Source organism: Schistocerca gregaria, chromosome 3 (assembly GCF_023897955.1).
Source record: "Schistocerca gregaria isolate iqSchGreg1 chromosome 3, iqSchGreg1.2, whole genome shotgun sequence".
In the NCBI taxonomy this organism is placed as follows: Eukaryota; Metazoa; Arthropoda; class Insecta; order Orthoptera; family Acrididae; genus Schistocerca; species Schistocerca gregaria.
The window spans coordinates 287448888-287475318 of NC_064922.1; the positions used below are offsets into that span (position 1 = coordinate 287448888).

The following is a 26431-nucleotide window of genomic DNA, read 5'->3' on the forward strand; positions in this document are numbered from 1 at the left end:
GCCAACCTAGTGTAACAAGAAACGCAATTTGTCCAACTAGACGATACTTTCCCACTGCTCCAGAGTCAAATTTCGATGATCCCATGCTCATAGTAATCATAACATGGGAACACATACGGATCAGGTGATGTGGAGCTCCATGTTCAACAAAGTGAGTTGGACGATGTGCTCTGAAGCAGTTGTGTCTGCACCAATCTCGTACTCCGTCGTCAGATCTGTCTCCGATCTCGAAGTTCTTTGATGAGGCATGGACGTCCAATACCTCTTTAACTAATCAAGGTTTCGCAGCTCTTCAAAAGCTCTCAATAGATGCTGACACAGTAGCATGTAATCAGCCAGCCAGTTTCAACATTTCCGGGATGCTCGCCCTCAGGTGCAGGCCCCGTAACAATCTGCTCTTTTTCGCAGTTGATTTTCGCCATTTGCATTTGTAAGGTGTCAGGTAAATCCAACACATTCCATGAAAACCCTGACATAATAAGCAAATCTACTAGTATGTCACATAGCTCCTAATAAATCGCGACATTAAATTAACCAAAGTAATACAAGTAACGAGTGAGCAAATGGAATGCCACGGACTAACACAAGAATGCCTAAATGCATGTCGTACCTTCCCACTGTGAGGCAGACTCAGTTCCAAGGGGAGAAACGAGAACAGAAGCCGAGAGCAGAACCGTGTTAAGCTAGAAGGCCCTACGATAAGGACAGCCACGTCGCCAGCTAACCACTAGGGCTCACCACCCGCACGTTTTAGCATGAGACTTTTTCGCGTCTCAGGTACGTCAAGGACCACCTCCCAGCCCATGTTAAAAGCTAGAGCCCTCCAGAAAAACAGTGTAGATCTTACGATAACACAAAAAGGGCCACTACCACACGCAAGTTTTAGCGTGAGACTTTTTCGTGTCTCAGGTACGTCAAGGACCACCCCCCAGCCCATGTTAAAAGATAGAGCCCTCCAGAAGAACAGTATAGATCTTACGATAACGCTAAAAGGACCACACCAGCTGCAGGTTTTAGCGTGAGACTTTTTAGCGTCTCTGTTATGTTGCAAACTTTAAAAACATTGCCCCACCACGAAAAGTATAACGTTTCTCATTGGATAAACAGAATCTTTGTAGGCAGAGCTTAAGGTTAATATTGAGACCCTGATTGGTCAGATGAAAACACAGCCAGACAGTTTTTTTAAACCAACTTCGGTAAATTGTAGTAAGGAGAAGTTAGGAGAGAGTTAGTTCCGAGACGGCGAGCAGGATGGCGGCTGCGCCGGCCGCCGTCCCCCTGACGAACACCGACAAGGTAATGAAGGCACGTTATGCCGCATAACAGCGCATAAAGCTACACCCAGAACTGCAGAAGTCTCATCTTTTACCCCTTTTTTGCGTAATACTAGTGTCGATCGCCAATTAAAGCTCATGGTGTTCACATTTGCCACTTGAAGAACAGATCTGAAACGCGATGATTTTTCTTTTATATAGTTACTGAGAAGCCACATCAGCCACTGTAATTTACGACAAGTTAAATAAGTAATTAAAGATAATTGAGGGTCACTGTAACCATTTTGATAGTTTTCTCTTTTGTGAAACTTAAATTAAACCTAGATTATAGATGTGATATGGCATAGGTCATCCTTCGATCCATTGTAGAACTTGGAAACCCATTCAGGGAATATTCGTTCACATTTTTGTTGAACACAGTTGGTTTTTACCATCCTTTATTAAAACATTTCCTTTTATCAATAGTGCAATTTATAAATGATGTTTTGTGAGTAGAATACAATTTCCAATGGTAAACTTAACTGCTTTTTCGACGTTATTTTACCAGCTAACTAAAAATAGGAAAGCCTTGAACACTTTCCACTATATTTAGTTAGTATTAAGATTCTTTTACAGGAAGTGCAGTGGAGCTGACGCTGAAATCATTTAGTATTTGGTTATATCATCGCTAGTCTCACTGAACTCTACTGAATTCTACATGTCATGTGTGGTCTGGCGTCTCCTTACCAGCAACAGATCCCAGGTTCAAACTAGTCAATTCCCTAAAAAACACGCTCAGAGCGACGTTGCGCGAAAGTGGTAGGGAGACACGATATAGAACAAACAGACACCACCATGAATGTTTAGACATTTGCGAAGAATCATTCGCCATTCGTCTGTATTCCGCTCATGGTGCTTCAGCTGCCCTACATATGGATTTTATGCAACCTGCAACACCTTCAAAAATCCCGTGGTCCAACTAAAATATTCATATTTCTTTACATACTACACGAATATGTAAAAAAAAAAAAAACGCAGTTGATATCCGTTTGACCTATGGCAGCGCCATCTAGCGGGCCAACCATAGCGCCATCTGGTTTCCACCTTTCGTTCTTTGTAGTTTTTTCGTTTGACGCATATTTCGTGAGATATTTGTCCCGGTCATGATCAATGGACCACCCTGTATACACGATCTGTTCAAAAGTATCCAGAGTCCTATTAGGGACATAAATCATGGCTTGTCCAGTCTTCACCTATATGGCGGCTTGAACTCTACTGGGGATACGTCCAGTGGAGGAATGACAGCACATTCTTCCTCAAGAGCCGAAACCGGAGACGGTAGCGATGTTAAATGCTGGGGTCTTGACTGAAATCGACGTTCTATCTCAGGCCAAGGGCGTACCGCTGGTTCACGTCAGAACTATGAGCAGGCCAGTCCATTTCAGGAATGTTATTCTCCTCAAGCGGCTGCCTCACAAGTGGCGTTTTATGATAGGTTGCACTGTCATGCTGATGACGTCACCATCTCTGTATTGTTCCTATACTGCACACAGTATACAATACTGTAAAATGTGTTCACACCGTTCAGCATTAAATGTTTTCTATAAGTCAATAAAGAGACCACATCCTACTTGCAAAATCACGCTCATATCGTTACACCTTATGACGTTACAGTCACATATCACTATGCACTATCATCTCGTTTTCTGCGACTATTACGCAGCTACGTTGTGACTTAGAGCAGTGTGTCTGCGGAAGCAGGCCTTCACACGCCGTGGCCGGTTATTTGCGGCTGGAAGCGTCCCTATAGCTTCTTTTGTCGGCAGAAAGACCGTCGCTGCATCTCATTAACTCGAGCGGGGCGTGTTTTTGGGAGAATAGGCAGTTAGCAGAACTTGGGCAACGTGCCAATCTGTGGCTATTCAAAGCCAGGCTGACTCCTGCACGCCCCACTCTCACTGCCATGGCCACCCTACAGACACCCCCCCCCCCCTCCCCAGAGAATGATTGAGAGCAACATTCCTTCTTTTCTGCATGGCTTCAAAAGGCAGATGCCATGGCATCATCTTGCTAGCGTGGGAGAACCATTTGCGTTCGCTCTAAAAATTTGGTTCAGCCAATAGTTTTGCATTGCTCTGGGTAGAGGTTTCGATGCAGTGCTTTCGTCGAGCGCCAAATGCGTGTTAAAAGAGTGTTTTTTGTGCGCAAAAGGAGGGAAGTTGCATGTGCTTTCCCTTGCTTCTTCACAGATTTAACAACAACGGTCGACCACAACGATGACAGCATCCCCTCTACAGCATGTAGAGTTTTTGAGAACAGAGGGCTGAGGGTCGTGAACATGGATTCTGGGCACTCTACCTCGGACCATCGTTTATCTCCAGCCGCCGTTTGGAGCTGGTCGGGCAACATCAGCTGTTTAAGTGGATGTAAACTACACAATTGCGGCAGCGATCCATGTTTTGTGCAGCTCGTTACTTGCTGACTTTGGCACACACCTTGTGTTGCTTATTTTGATTACATTTGTGACTCCATGCTGTAACGTTGTTCTCGATTACGCGAGCTGCTAAGATAAGTACATCTTGTGTGCTAGCTCCATACAGTTTTCCACAGTTTTTTCGGAGCTCCCTCTGTGTTAGCATCATTTTTCAATCTAATTTTAACAAAGTAGATATTTTCTGTGTGTTAATTTCATTGTGACTCATGTCAACCAACAGCGCAAATAAATTACCATCACTCTGAGTCATGACTTAAATTTGAAGACCATTCAGCTTGTTCTGCTTAGACTAGCCTTTTAAAATAAATATAACAGGGTTGTGTTTGCAATTAGTTCACTACACTGTTTACTGGACTCGCATTCGGGAGGACGACCGTTCAATCCCGTCTCCAGCCATCCTGATTTAGGTTTTCCGTGATTTCTCTAAATCGTTTCATGCAAATGCCGGGATGGTTCCTTTGAAAGGGCACGGCCGATTTCCTTCCCAATCCTTTCCTAACCCGAGCTTGCCCTCCGTCTCTAATGACCTCGTTGTCTACGGGACGTTAAACACTAACCTAACCTAACTACACTGTTTGAGTTGCCCTCGAGCACTGTGGCCCCCGTATAACTTATTTATTATTCCGCCAAAGCTGGGAACATTGAATTCGCTCGCCTTATATGTAGGATTTAATTTTTTCGAGTATTATTTCGGTGCGGGTCTCCCGCATCGTCCCCTACTCTATGTTATGGAGTATGGGACTTCATAATGTTACTTAAAAACCGTCTTGATTGCAAATATTTTTTTTATTCATGTGACCGGTTTCGGTTCATTCAGAACCATCTTCAGATCTGATATTTCAGTTACAGGAGTAACCCGTCCAAATCCAGCAGTTTTCACATGCTACGTCTTGTGAAAATTGCTGGATTTGGACGGGTTACTCCTGTAACTGAAATATCAGATCTGAAGATGGTTCTGAATGAACCGAAACCGGTCACATGAATAAAAAAATTTGCAATCAAGACGGTTTTTAAGTAACATTATAAAATCACTGATTGCTGTTATCCCATAAGACATTATGTCTGTTTTTGCAAAGTATGGGACTTAATCATCACTTTGTCAAAGCAACGAGGATTGCATTCGCTCATGTTATTCGTATATCAGTACTCATCATAAGAACAAACCTGATGTAAATAAACACAAACGCGATGATTGGTCAGACGCCGTAGCACACTTACACTGGCGTTGATACGCTTTTGGAAGTAGGTCCTACTTGCGTATTAGATTTATTATTACTAAGTTACGTTAAATGAAACTTTAAGATGTTCAGATGTATTAACAGCCATCAACGTTTTTCTTAATAACGCTTCAGCAATGTACCTTTTATTACAAAAATCGTGTACAATCACAACCACTGCATTGTTGTGCTCTGACTGTCGCGCTGTTGATACGCAGTACGAAAATGGCTGAGTCTGCTTCCTGTTCCGTAGTGAAACAGGCGTGTGGAACATAGATAAAAAAGTGCCAATAAATAGGCTGTTCCTAATGCTTTCTGTAAATTTACGGAGACAATCGGCTTTGAAGATCTCCAAGTGACTGTATTAGCCACAGTTGATACCGAAATACGAGGTAGATATGTAGTGGAATTGGTAGCGCAGTGGATTGATAAAGAACTGCAATTCATGGTAAGCTGGTTCAAACAACACCTGAGTCATTTTTCTCTTCTCGTTCAATCTGAAATACCTACATCTCGTTATGTAAAATTCGTCATCATTTTTATGAATAATGCAAGTCTTCTTGTTTATCATTACATGCTGCACGCGAAATTCCTGTTTCCTTTTCAGACATAAATTCTTAAGTATCGATATTTTGTGAAATACTGTTAATAAAGGTTGCTTAAATTAAGAAAACATAACAATTTACTTTCTTAAGGCAAAAATGAAAAACCAAATATTCTTTATTTGGACTATGTCCATTGTTTTACACCATAGATGTAGGTAAGTGTAGTAGAAACATGAAGATCATTTTCACAGCATCGAACACACAGTGCAAATGCTGCATTTTTACGTTTATCACCACCATTACAGTATGAACCCAACAGAACTGATCTGGAGCCAAGATAAGGGATTTTTCCCGGGAAATGACAAGGCTGTTAAGCTGCCAGACATACTGGAACTGAAGCACGCAGCTTTTTCACACGTCACTGTCGAACGCTGACGGGATGGAGAACGGCACGTCATAAAAGAAGAGGAGAAAATTGGCTTCGTGGATGCCGTTATTGATCGCCTCGTTATCAACGTAGCAGATGACAGTTCCAGAACTGAGATGTGTATCTCGGATAAGGATAAGGAAGGAGCTAACAGAATACCAGATGACTGACTGTAATTAATACCTTCATGGGTTCAGTGTTCAACCGGTGAAATGCCTGCAGTACGCTTTTGCATCACACATAGCTCGCTCAGAAAAATTACCCTGTGTTAAAGTTAGGAATTTTCATCACTCTTCTTTGAAATTAGAACACTATGTCAGGTGAGAACGAGAGCATTTTATACTTTCCGTCTTGTCACCTAAGAAGTGGGCGATAATGCTGGACTTCTGTCGAATATTATTTCATGCTCTTTAAAAATTAAATGACATTCGAAAATATATCCTTTCTTTGGTCGTCTCGTTTTACATCTGAACTGCAATTGCTTACTTCATTGCAGGTTAGTTAGAACGTGGGCAGACCAGTGCTGTCAATCTTTAATGTACCGGTAAAGCTGTTGCTTCGCATTACCGCTCAGTCTATGTGCGTGTAACACAGCATAAAACATATCCCTATGATTGTATTGGATTGTATAGCACTAGGGATCTACACTACTGGCCATTAAAATTGCTACACCACGAAGTTGACGTGCTACAGACGCGAAATTTAACTGACACAAAGAAGATGCTGTGATATGCAAATGATTAGCTTTATGGAGCATTCACACAAGGATGGCGCCGGTGGCGACACCTACAACGCGCTGACATGAGGAAAGTTTCCAACCGATTTCTCATACACAAACAGCAGTTGACCGGCATTTCCTGGTGAAACGTTGTTGTGATGACTCGTCTGAGGAGGAGAAATGTGTACCATCACGTTTCCGACTTTGATTAAGGGTAGATTGCAGCCTATCGCGATTGCGGTTTATCGTATCGCGACATTGCTGCTCGCGTTGGTAGAGATCCAATGACTGTTAGCAAATATGGAATCGGTGGGTTCAGGAGGGTATTACGGATCATCGTACTGGACCCCAACGGATCGTATCACTAGCAGTCGAGATGACAGGCATCTTATCCGCACGGCTGCCTGCGATGGTGTACTCAACGACGAACCTGGCTACACGAATGGCAGAACGTCATTCTTTCGGATGAATCCAGGTTCTGTTTACAGCATCATGATGACGACATCGCGGGGAACGCATATTGAAAGCGTGTATTCGTCATCACGATAGTGGCGTATCACCTGGTGTGATCGTATGGAGTACCATTGGTTACACGTCTCGGTCACCTCTTGTTCTCATTGACGGCACTTTGAACAATGAACGTTCCATTTCAGATGTGTTACCTCCCGTGGCTCTACCCTTCATTCGATCCCTGCGATACCCTACATTTCCGCAGGATAATGCACGGCCGCGTGTTGCAAGTCCTGTTCGGGGGTTTCTGGATACGGAAAATAATCGACTGCTGCCCTGGCCAGCACATTCTTTAGATCTCTCACCAACTGAAAACGTCTGGTCAATGGTGGCCGAGCAACTGGCTCGTCACAATGCGCCTGTCACTGCACTTGATGAACTGTGGTATCATGTTGAAGCGGCATGGGCAGCTGTACATGTACACGCCATCCAAGTTGTGTTTGACTCAATGCACAGGCGTATCAAGGCCGTTATTACGGCCAGAGCTGGTTGTTCTGGGTACTGATTTCTCAGGATCTATACACCCAAATTGCGTGAAAATGTAATCACATGTCAGTTCTAGTATAATATATTTCTCCAATGAATATCCGTTTCTCATCTGCGTTTCTTCTCAGTGTAGCAATTTTAATGGCCAGTAGTGTAGAAACGACGCAGAGGGTCCGTCCCTGCCGTAGCCTCAGTGGTACACAACCCCACAACAGGCCACAGCAGTCCACTCACCCCACCGCCGCCCCACTCCGGATCCAGGGTTATTGTGCGGTTCGGCCCCCAATGTTTGCAGCACTCGCCGACGTAGTGTAACTGAGGTAGAATAAGGGGAACCAGCTCGCATTCGCCGAGGTAGATGGAAAACCGCCTTAAAAACAATCCACAGACTGGGCAGCACACGGGACCTCGACACTAATACGCTGGACATTCGTGCCGGGGACCCGCACGCCTTCCCGCCCGGAAAGCAGTGCGTTAGGCCGCTTCCGCTCCGCATGAAACGAATTCGAATGAGATTCAAGGAAACGGGGAAGAATACGTGGCGTAACGTTTACATAAGGTTTATTCTTATGACGAATAGAGCAAAGTTAATTTCTTCTGACATTCAGTGGCAGTACAACGAATATTGTTGTCGCTCGTCGTGTAACAATACCGCGTACTACTGAGTTATTAACTGAAAACCACAAGCACTACAGGTGGCCCGACTTCCACCACTGCACATGCACACGAGGCCTACAAGTGCCTCATCCACGGTGCACTGTTGGTACTACTCAGTGGTGGGTAACGGTTTCCAGCATTCCCCAGACCCAAACCCTACCACCGGATTGCCACAGGGTACAGCGTGGTTCATCACTCAGAATGAACAGCTTCCAGTGATCCGCTGTCTAGTGGCGTCACTTTTTACACGACCTCAAGCATCGCTTTGCATTGATTGAAGGAATGTGTGGTTTCTGAGGTGCTGCTCCACCATTTCACTCCCTTACATACAGTCACTGTGCTAGCTGGACTGTTGGTAGCACTTTTTAACTCACGAGTGATTCCTTCTGCTGACTTTTTACAACAACCCGTCACAATATTCGACGGTCCCGGCCCGTCAGTGGGTGACGTCTGTCTGATATTGATTTAGCTGTATGTTCCTTCGCGTTTTCACTGCACAGCCACATCACCAACATTGGACTGGGGCAGCTTGAAAGTGTTGAAATTTCCGTGATGGATTTGTTACTTAGGTGACATCAAAGATTATTCCAGGATTGAAGTCAGTGAGCTCTTCTGCCCGACCCAGTCCGCCTCTCGTGCCATCTAGCGGTCAATTACGCATAACGCAGGGATCTTTTGGTCAGGCACTGTAAAGCCCACTTTGCACCGAAGCGAGAAAAAGCAAACGCAAGCGAAAGCTTGTAGCTGCGAATAAGCATTTACATTAGAGCGAACGGAAAAGAAAGCAAACGATGTGTTTCGTTTTTTGGTCCTGAAACGTTTTCACGGTGAAGTTGCTTAACCTATATTGAGTACAGCTTGATGGAGAAATGAAATACAACTTGATTTATTTTGTATACCGAACGGGCAGTTGATCAAGAAAGGAAAACGGAGTAGACACAGAGAAATGTGGGTGTCTGAAATTTTTGCGCAGGTGTGAAAGATGGGGTGGTTTCAATCTGATTAGTGATTTGCGGCTGTAACCATCGCTTACTATTTTTCAAAACTTCCCCTTCATGTCGATGGATCATTTTCGTCTTCTTCTAGCTGCAGCTGAACCGAAGGTTTCAAAACAAAACGCCAATTACCGACGATCCGTATCAGCAGAGAAGAGGCTAGCACTAACGTTGCGATTATTAGCAACAGACGATAGTAACGGTAGTCTCAAATATTTGTTTCGCGTTTCAACGGCATCTGTTTCCCGAATAACTCCTGAAGTATGTGGTGCCATGTGCGAAACATTCGTGAACTTTAAAAATGTAAATGCCAGCGAGATACAGTAATTAAAACTGTTATTTGCTGCAATGTAATGTAAAAATATACAGAAGGTAAGCCACATCTTTATGAAAACAATTTTCAGTTACATATATTCGTGTAGTTATATTTTGTAAAACAGTAGCTAAACTGTGACATTAAGACTGATACCTCCCGGCGGAGGAGTCCTCCTTCGGGCATGGGTGTGTGTGTTTGTCCTTAGGATAATTTAGGTTAAGTAGTGTGTAAGCTTAGGGACTGATGGCCTTTGCAGCCGTCTGCCCTGGTCTAGCGGTTAAGGCGCTCCGTCCGGAACTGCGCGAATGCTACGGTCGCAGGTTCGAATCCTGCCTCGGGCATGGATGTGTGTGATGTCCTTAGGTTAGTTAGGTTTAAGTAGTTCTAAGTTCTAGGCAACTGATGACCACAGCAGTTAAGTCCCATAGTGCTCAGAGCCATTTGACCTTAGCAGTTAAATCCCATAAGACTTCACACATATTTTTGAAGACTGATACCGGCAATGTAAACCACGTGGAATGCCCAGGTTTTTCTGTATTTCTTATTTTAAATGATCTACGGTGTCTGTTTATTTTAATGACATTTACTTTACTTACAGAAATTACTGTACATGTGACAACCGAACTTGCTTTTTCGGGCACTGCCAGCATTTGGGAAATTTCTTGCCGAGCATCATTTTGTTTTTTTAGCATTTTTTGATCTAGATCTTAAGTATCCCACAAACACCTGTGGGATCTGTAGTTTTCTATCAACGAAAGTACGCCTTCACCCAATCGCTCCGTCACCACGCAAAATCAAAATAAACAACACCAGCAACACGTTGCGTACAAAAAATACAACAATGTGGCAAAGCGAAAGCGCTGTGTCTATCATAGAAGTTAGCGCCGAGGCAGAGAGGACGATAACTTTCTTTTATTGTTCACTCTAAAACTGACACCTAGCCGATCGGAGGGGAACACTTGCGAATACGACAACATACATTAGACCAAACACCACTCGCCAGTTGTTTATACCAGGGAGAAGCCTTGTTCGCTTTTGCGCGTTCGCTTGTGTTCGCGTCGGTGTAAATGGAGCTTAACATGAGTACACTGAGATGACAAAAGTCATGGTATAGCGGTACGGATATATAGAGATGCCGTAAGGTATAAAAGGACAGCGCATAGGCGAGCTGTCATTTGTGCTCAGCTGATTCGTGTGAAAAGGTCCGACGTCATTATGGCCGCGCGACGGGGAGTAACGGACTTTGAACGCCGAATGGTAGTTTGAACTAGACGCACGGGACATTCCATTTCGCAAATCGTTATGGAATTCGGTATTCCGAGATTGACAGTTTCAAGACCGTGCCGAGAATAATAAACTTCAAGCATTACCTCTCACCAGCGACAACTCAGTGGCCGACGGCCTCTACCTGGCGACCGAGAGCAGCGGTGTTTCTGTAGAGTTGTCAGCGCTAACAGACAAGCAGAACTGCGTGAAATAACCGCAGAAAGCAGTGAGGGACAAGAAGAACGTATCAGTTACGACAAAGCGGTGAAATTTGGTGTTAATGGTCTTGGCAGCACACGACCGACTGGAGCGTCTTCGAGTGTGGGGCAAACACCACGGACCAAAATTGTCAACAAAGAACTGTGCAAACCGGTGGTGCCTCCATAATGGTGTGGGCTGTGTTTACATGGCATGGACTGGGTTCTCTGGCCCAACCGAACCGACTGGAAATGGTTGTGTTCGGCTACTAGGATACCATTTGCAATCATCAGAGACTTCATGTTTTCGAAAAATGATGTCATGTCACTGGTCCATAATTTTTAGAGATTGGTTTGAAGAACATTGTGTACTATTCGGGAGTGATTTGGCCACGCAGATAGCTCGGCATGAATCCCACTGAACATGTGTGGGATATTATAGAGAGGTCAGTTTACGCTCAAAATCCTGAGCCGCTAACACTTTTATGATTATGGACGGCTGTAGAGGCTCAATATTTCTGCAGAGGATTTCAAACGATTGGTCGAGTCCGTCCCACGTAATGCTGCTACACTATGCGGGGCACTAGGACGTTCGAAGGAGGTATCCCAAGATGTTTGTCAGGCAGGGGCAAGTACAGTAAGGTACGATCTGTTCTCGGAGGTAGTTAATTGGCACACTGGGGAAATTGTAACCCTTTTACGTGTGGAAGTCGAAGCAACTGGGAAGTGCTTACCTCGAGTATCCCTGCACCGTCGGGACACGAGGGGGTGGCGGCGTCGGCGGTGCCGGAGGCGGGGGCCGCGGCATCGGCGGCGGGGGTGGGCGCGAGGGCGAGCGCGACGTGGTGCAGCTCGAGCAGGATGGTGTGCGCGGGCGGCGCCACCAGCAGCGTGGCCAGGTCGACGTGCGGGGGCGGCGGCCGCGGCCAGTTGAGGTGCAGCAGGGAGCCCACCGCGCCGCTCGCCAGCCGCAGCACGCGGCGCTCCAGCGCCGCGCCCACTGCCAGCCACAGGTACAGTAAACGTCACGTCACACTAGCTGCAAACAGCCTCGCGCCAGTGCAGGTGGCTGTATCGTCCAATAAGTGAATAAAAATAATAAAAAATTATCTGTATCTAAATAAATTCTCTGTAAGCCACTGTACACTGTATGGTGGGCAGTACGTCATACCAGTATTGTGTTCTGGCATATATCATTCTCGCATATTTTGTACTTGCTGAGTGACCGAAATTCCCTGGGTATCTAATTATTCCAATTCTATTAGCTCATCCCCTCCTTCCTCCTTCCTTTGTCCATCTCCTCCAACCCCTCTCTCTGCCCACATCTTCCACTCCACCACTCTCTGACCATATCCTCTTCTTCCTCTCTCCATCCATCTTCTCCTACCCTCTCTATCTGATTTTCGCCCCGTTCCTGTCCGTCTGCACTTCCCCCCTCTGATATCCCCCTCCCCCATCTAATTCCATCTCCTCCTTCACTCTCTCTCTCCCCGTCTCGTACTCTCTCCTCTCTCTGTCCATCTGCTCCTGCCCCATCTGTCCATTTGCTCCTTCCCCCTATATCCATCTCTTCCACCTCTCCCTTTCAGTCCTCCTCCTGCTCCTCTATCTTTTTGTTTCTCCCTTTATCTCTTCCTCTTCCCTGTCTCTATCTGATCTCCTCCTCTCCCTCCTCCTGTCCAACTCCTCCTCCTCCTCCTCCTCCTCTCCCTCCCTCTCTCTCTCTCTCTCTCTCTCTCTCTCTCTCTCTCTCTCTCTCTCTCTCTCTCTCTCTCTCTCTCTCTCTCTTTTTATTTCCTCCTCACTGTCTCTCTGCCCGTCTCGTCCTCCACCACTCTCTGCCAATCTCCTCCTCTTCCTTCCTCTGACTATGTCCTCCTGCCCCCTCCGTCCATTTTCCTCTGGCTCTTCGCTATCTCCAGCTCCTCTTCACTCATATTCTTGTCGATATCCTCCTTCCATCGCTCTGTACATCTCTTTCTTCCCCCTCTAATTTTTAATCCAAGCCCCAGTAGAAGTTTGATGGCTTTTACCCCACAGTATCTCTTAACATACAGTAATATGTGTACCTCATTGGCTTGTAATCCACCTAGGTGCATGGGAGGAGCTTTTTAGCCACAGCTATGACGGAGTAGGCACGTTAGAAATGTTTCACATATATTAAATATATTACACAAATATTTGTTCACGTATTTCACCGGCATCTGTAGCGAATTTCTTTCTACAGTTTCGATTTCACGTAGATCAGTCTCCACGACGCTTGTTGCCGTAGGACTCTCTTCTAACCTGTGGTACTCTAGCACCAGAAAAACGCGTTCTTCGATGGAGTACATGGTTTTAATCTCTTCCTTCGGTACGCTAACCTCCTTTCACGTTTCAGTAGTAGAACTGATCGCTCTGGGCTTCGGATCACTATTTATACTAGGCATTACGTATGGCGATTACAGCGCCATCTGTTAGCAGTTTTTGTAACTATTGTTTCAAACTGCTGTATGAACTTCTTACAGCTTTCATAATAAACATACCGTTTACTGCATTCCTCTATCGATCTTTGTTTTCGAGATATTTAATTCTGAAATCAGGGAGTCCTTTTCTGGACACCCTGTACAAAAACACCATACCCATTTTTATAATATGCATGGATATGTCTTTTTACACGCTGTAATTTCTCTAATCTTTTCTTCACGGTCCATATGCGAGACATACATGTTTTCCTGTCTATCTTCACCATCTCAAATAATGTTCTGTCCAAACATAAATAAATAAAATAATAAAATAAAAAATGTGCCAAGTAATTATTGTTTCGCTATTAAGGAGACATTAAGCAATATGACTGCCTTTCTTGTAACTTCACTCGTTATCAAGACATGGACACCACTAAGCCCTTTTTAAGCAGGATTCTGTATTTTTTTGTTCGGTAATCCACTTCATCGCCTCAATACTTGTCCAAACACTTATCACTGTGCTCTTGACGTTATTGAGAACTTAATACAAACCCGAGTTTGACTTTCCTATACTAGCAGACGGAACAAGTACCAGGGGTAACGTAACTTGCTGTAGCTGACCGTAAATAAATGGAAACGCAAGGAGAATGCACACCATACATTCAGTCAACCATCCCCAGTCTTCTTTCCATGTTACGAAGAGTGTGTAAGACAGTGGAACGCAGCGCCTGAAAATTATTTAATTGGCAGATGAAGGTCTTAAGCAGCAGCCGGCCATCTGCGAGAGCCTCAGAGGGTGGCTAGTGCAGAAACACTCGGGGAGCTGGGTACCTGTCCTGTAGACGGCGCTGAAGCCGGCTCCACTGGGCCGGTCGGCGGTGCGCAGGCGCACCTGCAGCCGCTCGCCGACGGAGAGGAAGACGCCGTCGGTGAGGTGCGAGGGAGACTGGAACGGCTGGAAGGCCGCCTGCCCGCCGCCCAGGTCCACCTCCAGCAGCGCCTCGCCGGCGCCGATCGAGAACTCCGAGAACTCCAACCACACGCGTCTTCCCGCTGCACAAACCGCGCTCGCGCATTAAGAGACACAATCTACAGAACAAAGACGAACCTCCTAGTGTACTCTGGGAATTAATTTTTAGGGAGCGGTAAATTTGGATGTTGAGGAAAGCGCAAGTGTGGTAGCAACTACCAGAAAGTTGGTGGTTTGGGTTGGTGAGACATAACAGTGTGCAGTTGACGCTCGAAGTTTGCCAGCAGCAGATCTGAGTAATTGAGACTGGTGACGTGTGAGAGTTAATTGCTTTGTGGTAATCACCTAGCTCCAGTATGGTAGTCAACGTGGGAAAGCGCGAAATTGTGACATACGTGTGCAACGGGGTCATTACCTAGTGCCAATACGGCGGTACTCGAGTCGAGATACGGATGCAGCAAGTGTATCGCGAAAGTTTGCACAGAAGCACTTACCTGATGCCACTGAGGTGGTAGTGCCAACAGGGAACGCTGCTCATGGTGTTACTGAGATATCACAGTTCCTGCGGAAGTACTTGTTGTTGTTGTTGTTGTGGTCTTCAGTCCTGAGACTGGTTTGATACAGCTCTCCATGCTACTTTATCCTGTGCAAGCTTCTTCATCTCCCAGTACCTACTGCTGTCTACATCCTTCTGAATCTGCTTAGTGTATTCATCTCTTGGTGTCTCTCTACGATTTTTACCCTCCACGCTGCCCTCCAATACTAAATTGGTGATCCCTTGATGCCTCAGAACATGTCCTACCAACCGATCCCTTCTCCTAGTCAAGTTGCGCCACAAGCTCCTCCTCCCCAATTCTATTCAATACCTCCTCATTAGTTATGTGATCTACCCATCTAATTGTCAGAATTCTTATGTAGCACCACATTTCGAAAGCTTCTTGTCTAAACTATTTATCGTCCACGTTTGACTTGCATACATGGCTATACTCCATACAAATATTTTTTGAAACGACTTCCTGACATTTAAATCTGTACTAAATGTTAACAAATTTTTATTCTTCAGAAACGCTTTCCTTGCCATTGCCAGTCTACATTTTATATTCTCTCTACTTCGACCATCATCAGTTATTTTGCTCTCCAAATAGCAAAACTCCTTTACTATTTTAAGTGTCTCATTTCCTAATCTAATTCCCACAGCATCACCCGACTTAATTCGACTACATTCCATTATCCTCGTTTTGCTTTTGTTGACGTTCATCTTATATCCTCCTTTCAAGACCCTATCCATTCCGTTCAACTGCTCATCCAAGTCCTTTGCTGTCTCTGACAGAATTACAATGTCATCGGCGAACCTCAAAGTTTTTGCTTCTTCTCGATGGATTTTAATACCTACTCCGAACTTTTCTTTTGTTTCCTTTACTGCTTGCTCAATATACAGATCGAATAACATCGCGGATAGACTACAACCCCATCTTACTCCCTTCCCAGCCACTGCTTCCCTTTCATGTCCCTCGACACTTATAATTGCCATCTGCTTTCTGTACATTGTAAACAGCCTTTCGCTCCCTGTATTTTACCCCTGCCACCTTCAGAATTTGAAAGAGAATATTCCCATCAACATTGTCAAAAGCTTTCTCTAAGTCTACAAATACTAGAAACGTAGGTTTGTCTTTCCTTAATCTTTCTTCTAAGATAAGTCAGTGTTCCCTCACGTGTTCCAACATTTCTACGGAATCCAAACTGATCCTCCCCGAGGTCCGCATCTACCAGTTTTTCCATTCGTCTGTAAAGAATTCGCGTTAGTATTTTGCAGCTGTGACTTATTAATCTGGTAGTTCGGTAATTTTGTTTCACATCTGTCAACACCTGCTTTCTTTCAGATTGGAATTATTATATTCTCCTTGAAGTCTGAGGGTATTTCGCCTGTCTCATACATCTTGCTCACCAGATGGCAGAGTTTTGTCAGGGCTGGCTCTCCCAAGGCTCTTCCATTTTTATAATATTGTCCTCAAGTACGTCGCCCTTATATAGACCCTCTAAATAATCCTTCAACCTTTCTGCTTTCCCTTCTTTGCTTAGAACTGGGTTTCCATCAAAGCTCTTGATATTCATGCAAGTGGTTCTCCTTTCTCTAACGGTCTCTTTAATTGTCCTGTAGGCAGTATCTATCTTACCCCTAGTGAGATAAGCTCTGAGCACTATGGGACTTAACATCTTTGGTCATCAGTCAGTGAGAAAAGCCTCTACATCCTTACATTTGTCCTCTAGCCATCCCTGCTTAGCCATTTTGCACTTCCTGTCGATCTCATTTTTGAGACGTTTTTAATTCCTTTTTTGCCTGCTTCATTTACTGCATTTTTATATTTTCTCCTTCTCTATTTCCTGAGAATGGTAGCATAGTTAAAATTTGGCAGCAAGAATTTCTGGTATTGTTGTGTGGCAGCAGTTTGTACGGGAGTACTTACCTAACGCAAGTAATTGTTATATTTTCACTCAGAAGCGCCATAATTTATCTGCTGAGAAGCGATAGCATTTTGTGCACTGGCATCTATCAACTGATGGAGCTTGCGTACGACAGTGGGCCATTGTGGTGGTAGCGCCAGCAAGGTGCGGTAGCAGGAAGTTGTGACAGTCTCACGGGAGGAGACGCTTAAGCTTACCACACGGACTATTACTCACCCCCTTAAAAAAGCAAATTGGTCGCTGTGGGGCGCTGTAGATGGTGAGGAATGGTACCAGGTGGTTGTCTGACACACTATTAATGACGTAAATTACAGCAGTGAAGTGATTTACATGTGGCAATCAGCTGACTGAAATCAGCGTAAGCTGGCCGTTGTGGCCGAGCGGTTCTAGGCGCTTCAGTCTGCAACCGCGCGACCGCTACGGTCGCAGGTTCGAATCCTGCCTCGGGCATGGATGTGTGTGATGTCCTTCGGTTAGTTAGGTTTAAGAACTAAGTTCTAGGGGACTGATGACTGAGTCGTGGTAAAAATTGCTGTTTTGAAGAGCGCGCCGCAGCGCGTAGTGTGAAGCAGTCGCTATCCGTTTCTGGCGGTGGCGCCGGCATGGCATTCGCAGCTTTGATGTCTCCCTCTGGTGGGAAAGGGGAAAGGTTGCCTGTTCACGTGCATTTAAGGGGCGCTATGAGCTCGCCAGTTGGTCAGTCTCGGTGGGTATGGAGTCAGTCTGGGGTCAGTCTTTCGTCCCCAGCTTGCTAGTCTGTCTCTCGTCCGAATATTTGAGGCAGTATAGTGTCGGTCTGTCGTCCTGAGTGTTAGTATGTCTTTCGTTCGGATCAATCTTTAAAGCCGGATAAATGAGAGTCTTTCCACTCCGCCAGTAAGAGAACTCAGCGAGTGGTCGCCTGGTCGGGGCTGAGTTCCTGCATCTGAGTGTGCACGGTAGGCCGCCAGTATGCTCAGGCTATGGTCATTGGCGGTTGGATCGATCGGTTGGTCGGTCGCACACTGGACACAAGATGACTTGTCTGCCTTGAGCGTCGGTGCATATGAGGTCGCCACATGAGTCCAGTGGGCCGCGCAGTATAGCGAAGGGGCTGTGGCTTCGCGGTCGACACGAGAGCAACAGGAGTCAACCCACGACATCGGCCTGGCCGGTGCGAGCTGCGACGCCGTGACACGGGAGATCAGGGCTCCTTCCTGCGTCCGTTGAAGCGGCTGGCAGCGGACGGTTCGGGAGAGCGATTTGGGGGTGCTGCGCCAGGTCTTCTCCAGATATCGCAGTTTATTAGAAGTTAAGTGACTGGTGATATGTTGTTTCATTTACTTGTCAAATTTTACTTGTTTTCTTGGTGAGGTCACCAGGTGCTTTGTTTTGGGATCGTCCCACCATTCTTCTCCGTTTGCCCACCCGCGGGAAGGTGGTTACTTATGAATTGGGTGGTCCGTTTTCCCTTGTGGAGTAGGGGCGGTTTAGAGCAACCTACGGTTCGGGTTGTTCGGTAATCTCCTTATCAATCTGCCACACGTTAGTAGCTGCCTCTGTCATGGTTGTACGGATTCAGTGTGTTAACGAATTTATTGCTTGGAGTCTAACGGCCTAATTCCTGAAATATGTTTTGATCTTGCCTAACATCTTGAGAGGAGGTATATGTGTACTGTAGAGCATGTTAACTCGTTTGGCCAACCTTGTATAATTTTATATAAGATTGCATTTCAAAAAATGTTCAAATGTGTGTGAAATCTTATGGGACTTAACTGCTAAGGTCACCAGTCCCTAAGCTTACTCACTACTTAACCTAAATTAACCTACGGAAAAACACACACAACCATGCCCAAGGGAGGAATCGAACCTCCGCCGGGATCAGAGCACCGTCCATGATTCCAGTGCCCAGACCGCTCGGCTAATCCCGCGCGGCAAGATTGCATTTCATGGGCTTTTATTTAAATGGTCATTTTAGTATATAAAGTTGCCACCCTTCCACCGTAAGACTTTTCTTAGGAGTTAAAATCAAGTTGCACCTTCAGTGGCAAGTTAGTATATTAATTTTAGTGTGCATAGTTTATGTGCTGGTGTGAATTGTTAAAACTTTTAGTTTGAAGTAATCTGGTGTGTTGCAGATTTGCACCAGAGGTTGTCGTGAGCGGTCGTGACTACGGCCGTGTCAAAAGGGAGCGGCAAGGTTCTCAGTCCGAAAGCTCATACAGTCAAAAATTTGTTTTTTTCTGCCTCTGAATAAATTGTAACCTGATTTTTAGAGGGTGCTTTCTGATTATAATTTTTAAATCTGTTTCTTAAAAAAAATGCTTTTAGGAATAAAATTCCCATTTGTTAAAAAGCAATTTGATTATGATTTCATCAGTTACTCCCTCGCAACTACGTCCACGCTCACATAGTGTGATTAAATGTGTTAATGTTCTTGATGAATCGCTAATAAATAAAATAAATTCTTAAGAATATTCTTTCAAAATAAATCCACGGTTCAATTACCTCAGATGTTAAGTCCCATAGTACTCAGAGCTAAATCAGCGTAGTAGGATGGGATAACGTGAAGACGTACAGAATGGCAGAAATGAACTATGTGTTTAGATGTGGGCATGATCACATGATGAATGAAATTGCCCCCAATTGTTTGGTGTACCGACGCTGACTTTCCAGCGTACCCAGAAGAAATAGTGTACCACATGCAGAAGTGTATCATGGGGTAAGAACTGTGTGAATGAAGGGCAAGTAGTTGGGGTTGGTGCGGTGTGACACTGTATTGACCACACACCTCCTGTCAGTGTAGTGGTAGAGTAGTCGAGGTGCACCAGCAGGAAGTGCAGGTAGTTGGGCATGGTGAGGTGCGACTCTATACAGGGTGTTACAAAAAGCTACGGCCAAACTTTCTGGAAACATTCCTCACACACAAATAAAGAAAACATGTTATGTGGACATGTGTCCAGAAACGCTTAATTTCGATGTTAGAGCTCATTTTAGTTTCGTCAGTGTGTACTGTATTTTCTCGATTCACCGCCAGTTGGCCCAATTGAAGGAAGGTAATGTTGACTTCGGTGCTTGTGTTGACATGCGACTCATTGCGACTCATTGCTCTACATGCGCATTGCTCTACATGCGCATCAAGCACATCAGTACGTAGCACCAACAGGTTAGTGTTCATCACGAACGTGGTTTTGCAGTCAGTGCAATATTTACAAATGCGGAGTTGGCAGATGCCCATTTGATGTATGGATTAGCACGGGGCAATAGCCGTGGCGCGGTACGTTTGTATCGAGTCAGATTTCCAGAACGAAGGTGCCCCGACAGGAAGACGTTCGATGCAATTGATCGGCGTCTTAGGGAGCACGGAACATTCCAGCCTATGACTCGCGACAGAGGAAGACCTAGAACGACAACGATACCTGCAATGGACGAGGAAATTCTTCGTGCAGTTGACGATAACCCTAATGTCAGCGTCAGAGACGTTGCTGCTGTACAAGGTAACGTTGACCACGTCACTGTATGGAGAGTGCTACGGAAGAACCAGTTGTTTGCGTACCATGTACAGCGTGTACACTCACTATCAGCAGCTGATTGGCCTCCACGGGTACACTTCTGCGAATGATTCCTCCAACAATGTATCAATCCCCATTTCAGTGCAAATGTTCTCTTTACTGATGAGGCTTCATTCCAACGTGATCAAATTGTAAATATTCACAATCAACATGTGTGGGCTGACGAGAATCCGCAGGCAATTGTGCAATCACGTCATCAACACAGATTTTCTGTGAACGTTTGGGCAGGCATTGTTGGTGATCTCTTGATTGGGCCCCATGTTCTTCCACCGACGCTCAATGGAGCACGTTATCACGATTTCATACGGGATACTCTACCTGTGCTGCTAGAACATGTGCCTTTACAAGTACGACACAACATGTGGTTCATGCACGATGGAGCTTCTGCACATTTCAGTCGAAGTGTTCGTACGCTTCTCAATAACAGATTTGGCGACCGATGGATTGGTAGAAGCGGACAAATTACGTGGCCTCCACGCTCTCCTGACCTCAACCCTCTTGACTTTCATTTATGGGGGCATTCGAAAGCTCTTGTCTACGCAACCCCGGTACCAGATGTAGAGACTCTTCGTGCTCGTATTGTGGACGGCTGTGATACAAGACGCCATTCGCCAGGGCTGCATCATCGCATCATGGATTCCATGCGACGGAAGGTGGATGCATGTATCCTCACTAACGGAGGACATTTTGAACATTTCCTGTAACAAAGTGTTTGAAGTCACGCTGGTACATTCTGTGTGTTTCCATTCCATGATTAATGTGATTTGAAGAGAAGTAATAAAATGAGCTCTAACATGGAAAGTAAGCGTTTCCGGACACATGTCCACATAACATCTTTTCTTTATTTGTGTGTGAGGAATGTTTCCTGAAAGTTTGGCCGTACCTTTTTGCAACACCCTGTATAGCCCACTTACCTGGCGACAGTTTGACAGAAGCAGGTTTGAGGTGTACCAGCAGGAAGTGTGGGTATTTGCGTCCGCAAGGCGCGACACTTTGTGGCCCACTACCTGGCGCCAGTGTGGCGGAAGTGCAGTCGAAATGCATCAGCAGTTACTACGGATTGTTGGAGCTGGCGTGATGTGATTCTGCATTGCTCTTTTACCTGGCACCAGTACGTCGGCTGTTCAGTAGAGGTGTGCCTGCAAGAAGTACAGGTAGCTAGGGCTGACGTGATGCTATAGTATATAGCTCATGTACGTGGGACCACTATGATGATAGTGCTGTCAACGAACACCAGCACGGAGTACAGGAAGTTAAACAATATTGCCTACTTATCTGGCGCCAGTGTGGTAGCTCAGTCGAGATGTGCCAGCAGGAAGTAGAAGTTGTAGGGGCAAGCATGGCCTGAGACTGTATTGCTGACATACCTGGCGCTAGTATGACGGTAGCGCAGTGTAGATGTGACTGTAGAAAATGCAGGTGTTTGGGGTCTGTGACACACATACCTGGCGCCAGTATGGTGGTAGCGCAGTCGAGATGTGCCAGCAGGAAGTAGAAGTTGTTGGGGCAAGCATGGCCTGAGACTGTATTGCTCAAATACCTGGCGCTAGTATGACGGTAGCGCAGTGTAGATGTGACTGTAGAAAATGCAGGTGGCTGGGGCCTGCGACACACATACCTGGCGCCAGTATGGTGGTAGCGCAGTCGAGATGCGCCAGCAGGAAGTGCGGGTAGTTGGGGCTATTCAGGCGGCCCTCGCGCGCGGTCAGCGTCTGCAGCGGGCAGCCCGACACGTCGACCGCCTGCCACGACGCCGAGAACCCTCCGCCGGACACCGAGTAGTCCGAGTGGAAGTGCAGCAGCGCCTCGTTGCTCTCCGACACGAAGTTCAGTCTGCGAGAGACAACACCTTCATCGTACACTGAAAATGCTTTACCAGATTTACGTAATAGCCTTCTGAAAACGTGTTTCTGTTTTACTACCACAAATCGTTATTTATATTCCAAAGCTAGGAAGACTTAACTTCACATTGCTGGTGAATACTAGTAAAAGTATAGAGTAGCAGTCCGCAGCTCGTGGTCGTGCGGTAGCGTTCTCGCTTCCCGCTCCCGGATGCCCGGGTTCGATTCCCGGCGGGATCAGGGATTTTCTCTGCCTCGTGATGACTGAGTGTTGTGTGATGTCCTTAGGTTAGTTAGGTTTCACTAGTTCTAAGTTCTAGGCGACTGATGACCATACATGTTAAGTCCCATAGTGCTCAGAGCCATTTGAACCATAGAATAGTAAGTAGAAATTGTAAGTGCGTTGAGACATGTAGTTAACAACAGAAACGTAAAACAAATTAATGTGTGTTTAAGATCAATCTGTGTAGGTAAGAAGGTATGAATTTCACTAAAGTTTGTGTTTCAAATATAACAAAAATGGTTCAAATGGCTCTGAGCACTATGGGACTTAACATCTCAGGTCACCAGTCCCCCTAGAACTTAGAACTACTGAAACCTAACTAACCTAAGGACATCACACACATCCATGCCCGAGGCAGGATTCGAACCTGCGACCTTAGCAGTCGCACGGGTCCGGACTGCGCGCCTAGAACCGCGAGACCACCGCCGCCGGCTTCAAATATAACATAACATCCCACTGCAGACTGCTTAAAAGTATGCAATAAGAAACCAGTGTTATTTCTGTTCACTTGGGCCTCCGTATGTTGTCTCCATACATACGGCGGTTGCTAGCGCTTATGTGGGTAGCGTCTGGAGAATTACTGTAAACTATCAAATTACATGTAATCGAAAGGAATAGAACTTTAATTTTTAATCGACAGCTAGTGAAAATTTTATCTTGTTACAGGAAATTAAATATAATCAACCCAACTTCCGTTTAACAGGTTTCTAGAACTTTAAAAATGCAGCAGCTCCATCTAGTTGTAGAAAACCTCCCTTTTCAATACATACAATTTTTTTGCAAGTGCGTAAAATATCACGCATTCTTCATTTATTTAAATCTAATTTACATTTGCCTTTTACTGTCAACGTACGTCCCTACGAAACATTGCTGTTCCTGTTTTACTGCATTACTGAGCACTTAATACACATCCCTTCACGTCTTCAATTTTTCACTGTTCGTCATATCTTCATTTCACCCGTCGCATTATTGCCTAACACATTTCCCTGATGTTAAAATTTTCTTGATTTTTTTTTATGTATTCTGGTCCTTTTCGATTTGTTATGAGGTATGTTGGCCGTTGATAGACACACTGAAGGTAATTCGGTAACTACAGAGGTAATGTAATACAGAAGCGAATTGTTAAGAACGGAGAAGCTGGTGCAGGAGTCGGCGTCATAATGTTTTAAACTACAACTCAGGAGATGCTTAAGCTTATGCCATCTGCAATGACGTCAATATCGGTGGGATGTTAAACTCTATCCCACCTTCCTACCTTCGAACTGACTAGAACTATGCGAGACTAGGAAATAAAACAAAGGAGTCTGCTGAGAAAAGAAATGTGCAGAGACAGAGGTGCAAAAGACAGAAAGCTAAGAAGCAAAATGTTAATGAGATTAAAAACTAATGTAATTATAGGTAATTATGAGTTTACGTTATTACCAAAAATTGGATGGGAAGTATGGAAGGGAGACTATGATTAAACGTCTTGTCGGATGCGAGATAATTAAGGATGAAGTACCGGGTGTAATTAAAGTACAGTTACTCACAGAGGTCAAGTGTGGGCTGTAATAATTTTATCGCAGTGAAACTTAGTAGATATCATAATGAGTTAAGGCGGGACCAGCTTACGCTGGAAGAAAGTTCCAATTTTGGTCACCAGGTGCAAATCTGGCGCTGTACAGCGTCTCGTGGAGTTCTCTGGTGCTCATATTGAACAAACGGAGTAAGCGTCAGTTCATAATAACATCAAAATTATGCCTTTCTCACTTGTTTGGCTTTTCTACCCAGGCTCCATTCCTAATCCATTACATAAGGAAACATGTCTGTACGTATTTCTTACATTCACAGAGCCGGATTTGCACCTGGTAGCCAACGCTAGAACTAATTTTTTCCAGTGTTAACTGATTCAGCATTAACACATTAGAATATCTACCAAGATTCGCTCCCATACGATAATTACAGCCCTTACTGGACGTCCGTGAGTAGCTGCCACCTAGGACAATCTCGCATTTGAGGAGAAATCATTTGCATTCTTTTCAAACGACCATTACGGAATTAGTCTTAAGAAATTAGGGAAATCTGCGAATAATCTAAATTAGGATGGCTGACTGCGTATTTCAACCGCCATCCTCCTGAATGTGAGTTCACTGTCTTAATCATTGCTTCACCTCGTGCTATGCTTTACACTAAGTGAAATAGTAAATTATACTCTGCAGCAGACAAGACTGCGTGTAAATGGAAGACAACAAAAGACTTAAGGAAAAGAAATTGTTGCAGAAATGAAAATACTCTTCAATAAAAAAGTTATTGGGCGACAAACCAGACATATATCTTCACTGTCTTTGTGGAACAATTTCGCTACATCTGCCAATAAGATAAAGATGAAGTTCAGGATTTTGAGCCTGTTTCGCCCCTCAGCACTCAATCCATCTCGGGTGTCGAAATGGAAACCCTGATGGAGGACATCACTTGTCACTACGTCAAGGATGCGATAGCAAAGGGTCGCTGGCGTGGATGGTCTCCCTGTGGAATTTTACCAGCCTCTCCAGGTTTTCGTGGCTCCAAGGCTGACCGCAATGTTAGAAGAACTGCTGACGCCACGATTCTGCCACCATCATTATCCCACAGGCTATCGCAGGGGAGTACAGCTGCGCATTACCGCCCCCCTAACTTTACTCAGTGCCGACTACAAGATATTTCCACGTATTACGGCGACACGATGCTGTCGGATGCTGCTTAGTATAGTGTCCACGGAACAGACTATTCCAGGTGGACCCACAATGCCCAGACGGCCGCAGGTAAACGTCAAGATGTGATTGCTCTAGTGGGATGTGTGCAACCTCCATGCAGCATTGGTAGCAGTAACTTTGATAGCACTTTTGATTGGGTGTGACATGGTTACCTCTTTGCTGTCATGGAGCGGATGTGCCTTCCCCTTCACTGGTGCCAGTTCACTGCTCCCTTGTCCAGTCTAATCATCGCATCGCAGGACCGGTACTGATCCGTTGGTTGTTACGTAAGGGATGTTGACTATCAATGCTTCTTTACACTCTCGCCCTGGAACCACTTATAGGCAGTCATAATGCACTTGGCAATATTCACACTGCAGCAATACACGTTCCAATCTCATGCCTATGCAGGTAACCTGTTGCTGTGGTATGCTCACAGGAAGAGATCACACACATACCTGATGTGATCTCCCCGTATGGGGACGTGGCAGGTAATGCTTTGAGTGCTGCCAAATATACAACGATGCCAACTGGTGTCGGACTCACTCGATAAAAACTGGTGCCTCTACCTTGCGTCCAGAACTTTCGATCGTCTTTACTTCCATCACCCATCGGACCCTTCAGGTCAGCTGGATGACTTTTCGCCAACATCACCTCCAGTGCCTTGATGCACTACAGTGTGTGGAATATCTGAACGTTCATGTAGTTTCCTGCTGGTGCACATGGACCACGACCTTCCGATGTCGCCTACGATTATTTTGCAACGCACAGGCTGCATTGAGCTACTTCATGATGGCTTGTAACATTTTTAAGGTAAAATATGATACACTCACACTCCCATGGAAAGCCGGGGGACTTGGACTCACCTAGGTCCGGTGTCGTGCGGCGATCTTGTATCTGAAACCCAGGAACAAACAGTGATCGGGCACATGGAATTCACTCACTGACGACTCTCGGACATTTACACGCCAGCCTTCATCTCCCTACCGGTGTCGGTGCCTCTATTTGATCGTTTGTCTGTCTCTTTTGTGGACCTGCGCTACGTACACACTGACCTACAATGTACGGTGCACCCCGCACCCCGTCC

The 26431-nt window shown here is 45.3% G+C and overlaps 1 protein-coding gene across 1 annotated transcript in view; it reads right to left on the bottom strand.

The window, feature by feature from the left end:
- LOC126355345 (uncharacterized) overlaps positions 1–26431 on the bottom strand; it is a 708215-nt gene that overhangs the window by 199829 nt on the left and 481955 nt on the right. The window contains exons 14-16 of the mRNA XM_050005639.1: positions 22128–22342; positions 14357–14578; positions 11816–12081 (exon numbers count right to left, since the gene is read on the bottom strand). Coding sequence (XP_049861596.1) covers positions 11816–12081; positions 14357–14578; positions 22128–22342 — 703 coding nt within the window. The remainder of the gene's footprint in view (positions 1–11815; positions 12082–14356; positions 14579–22127; positions 22343–26431) is intronic.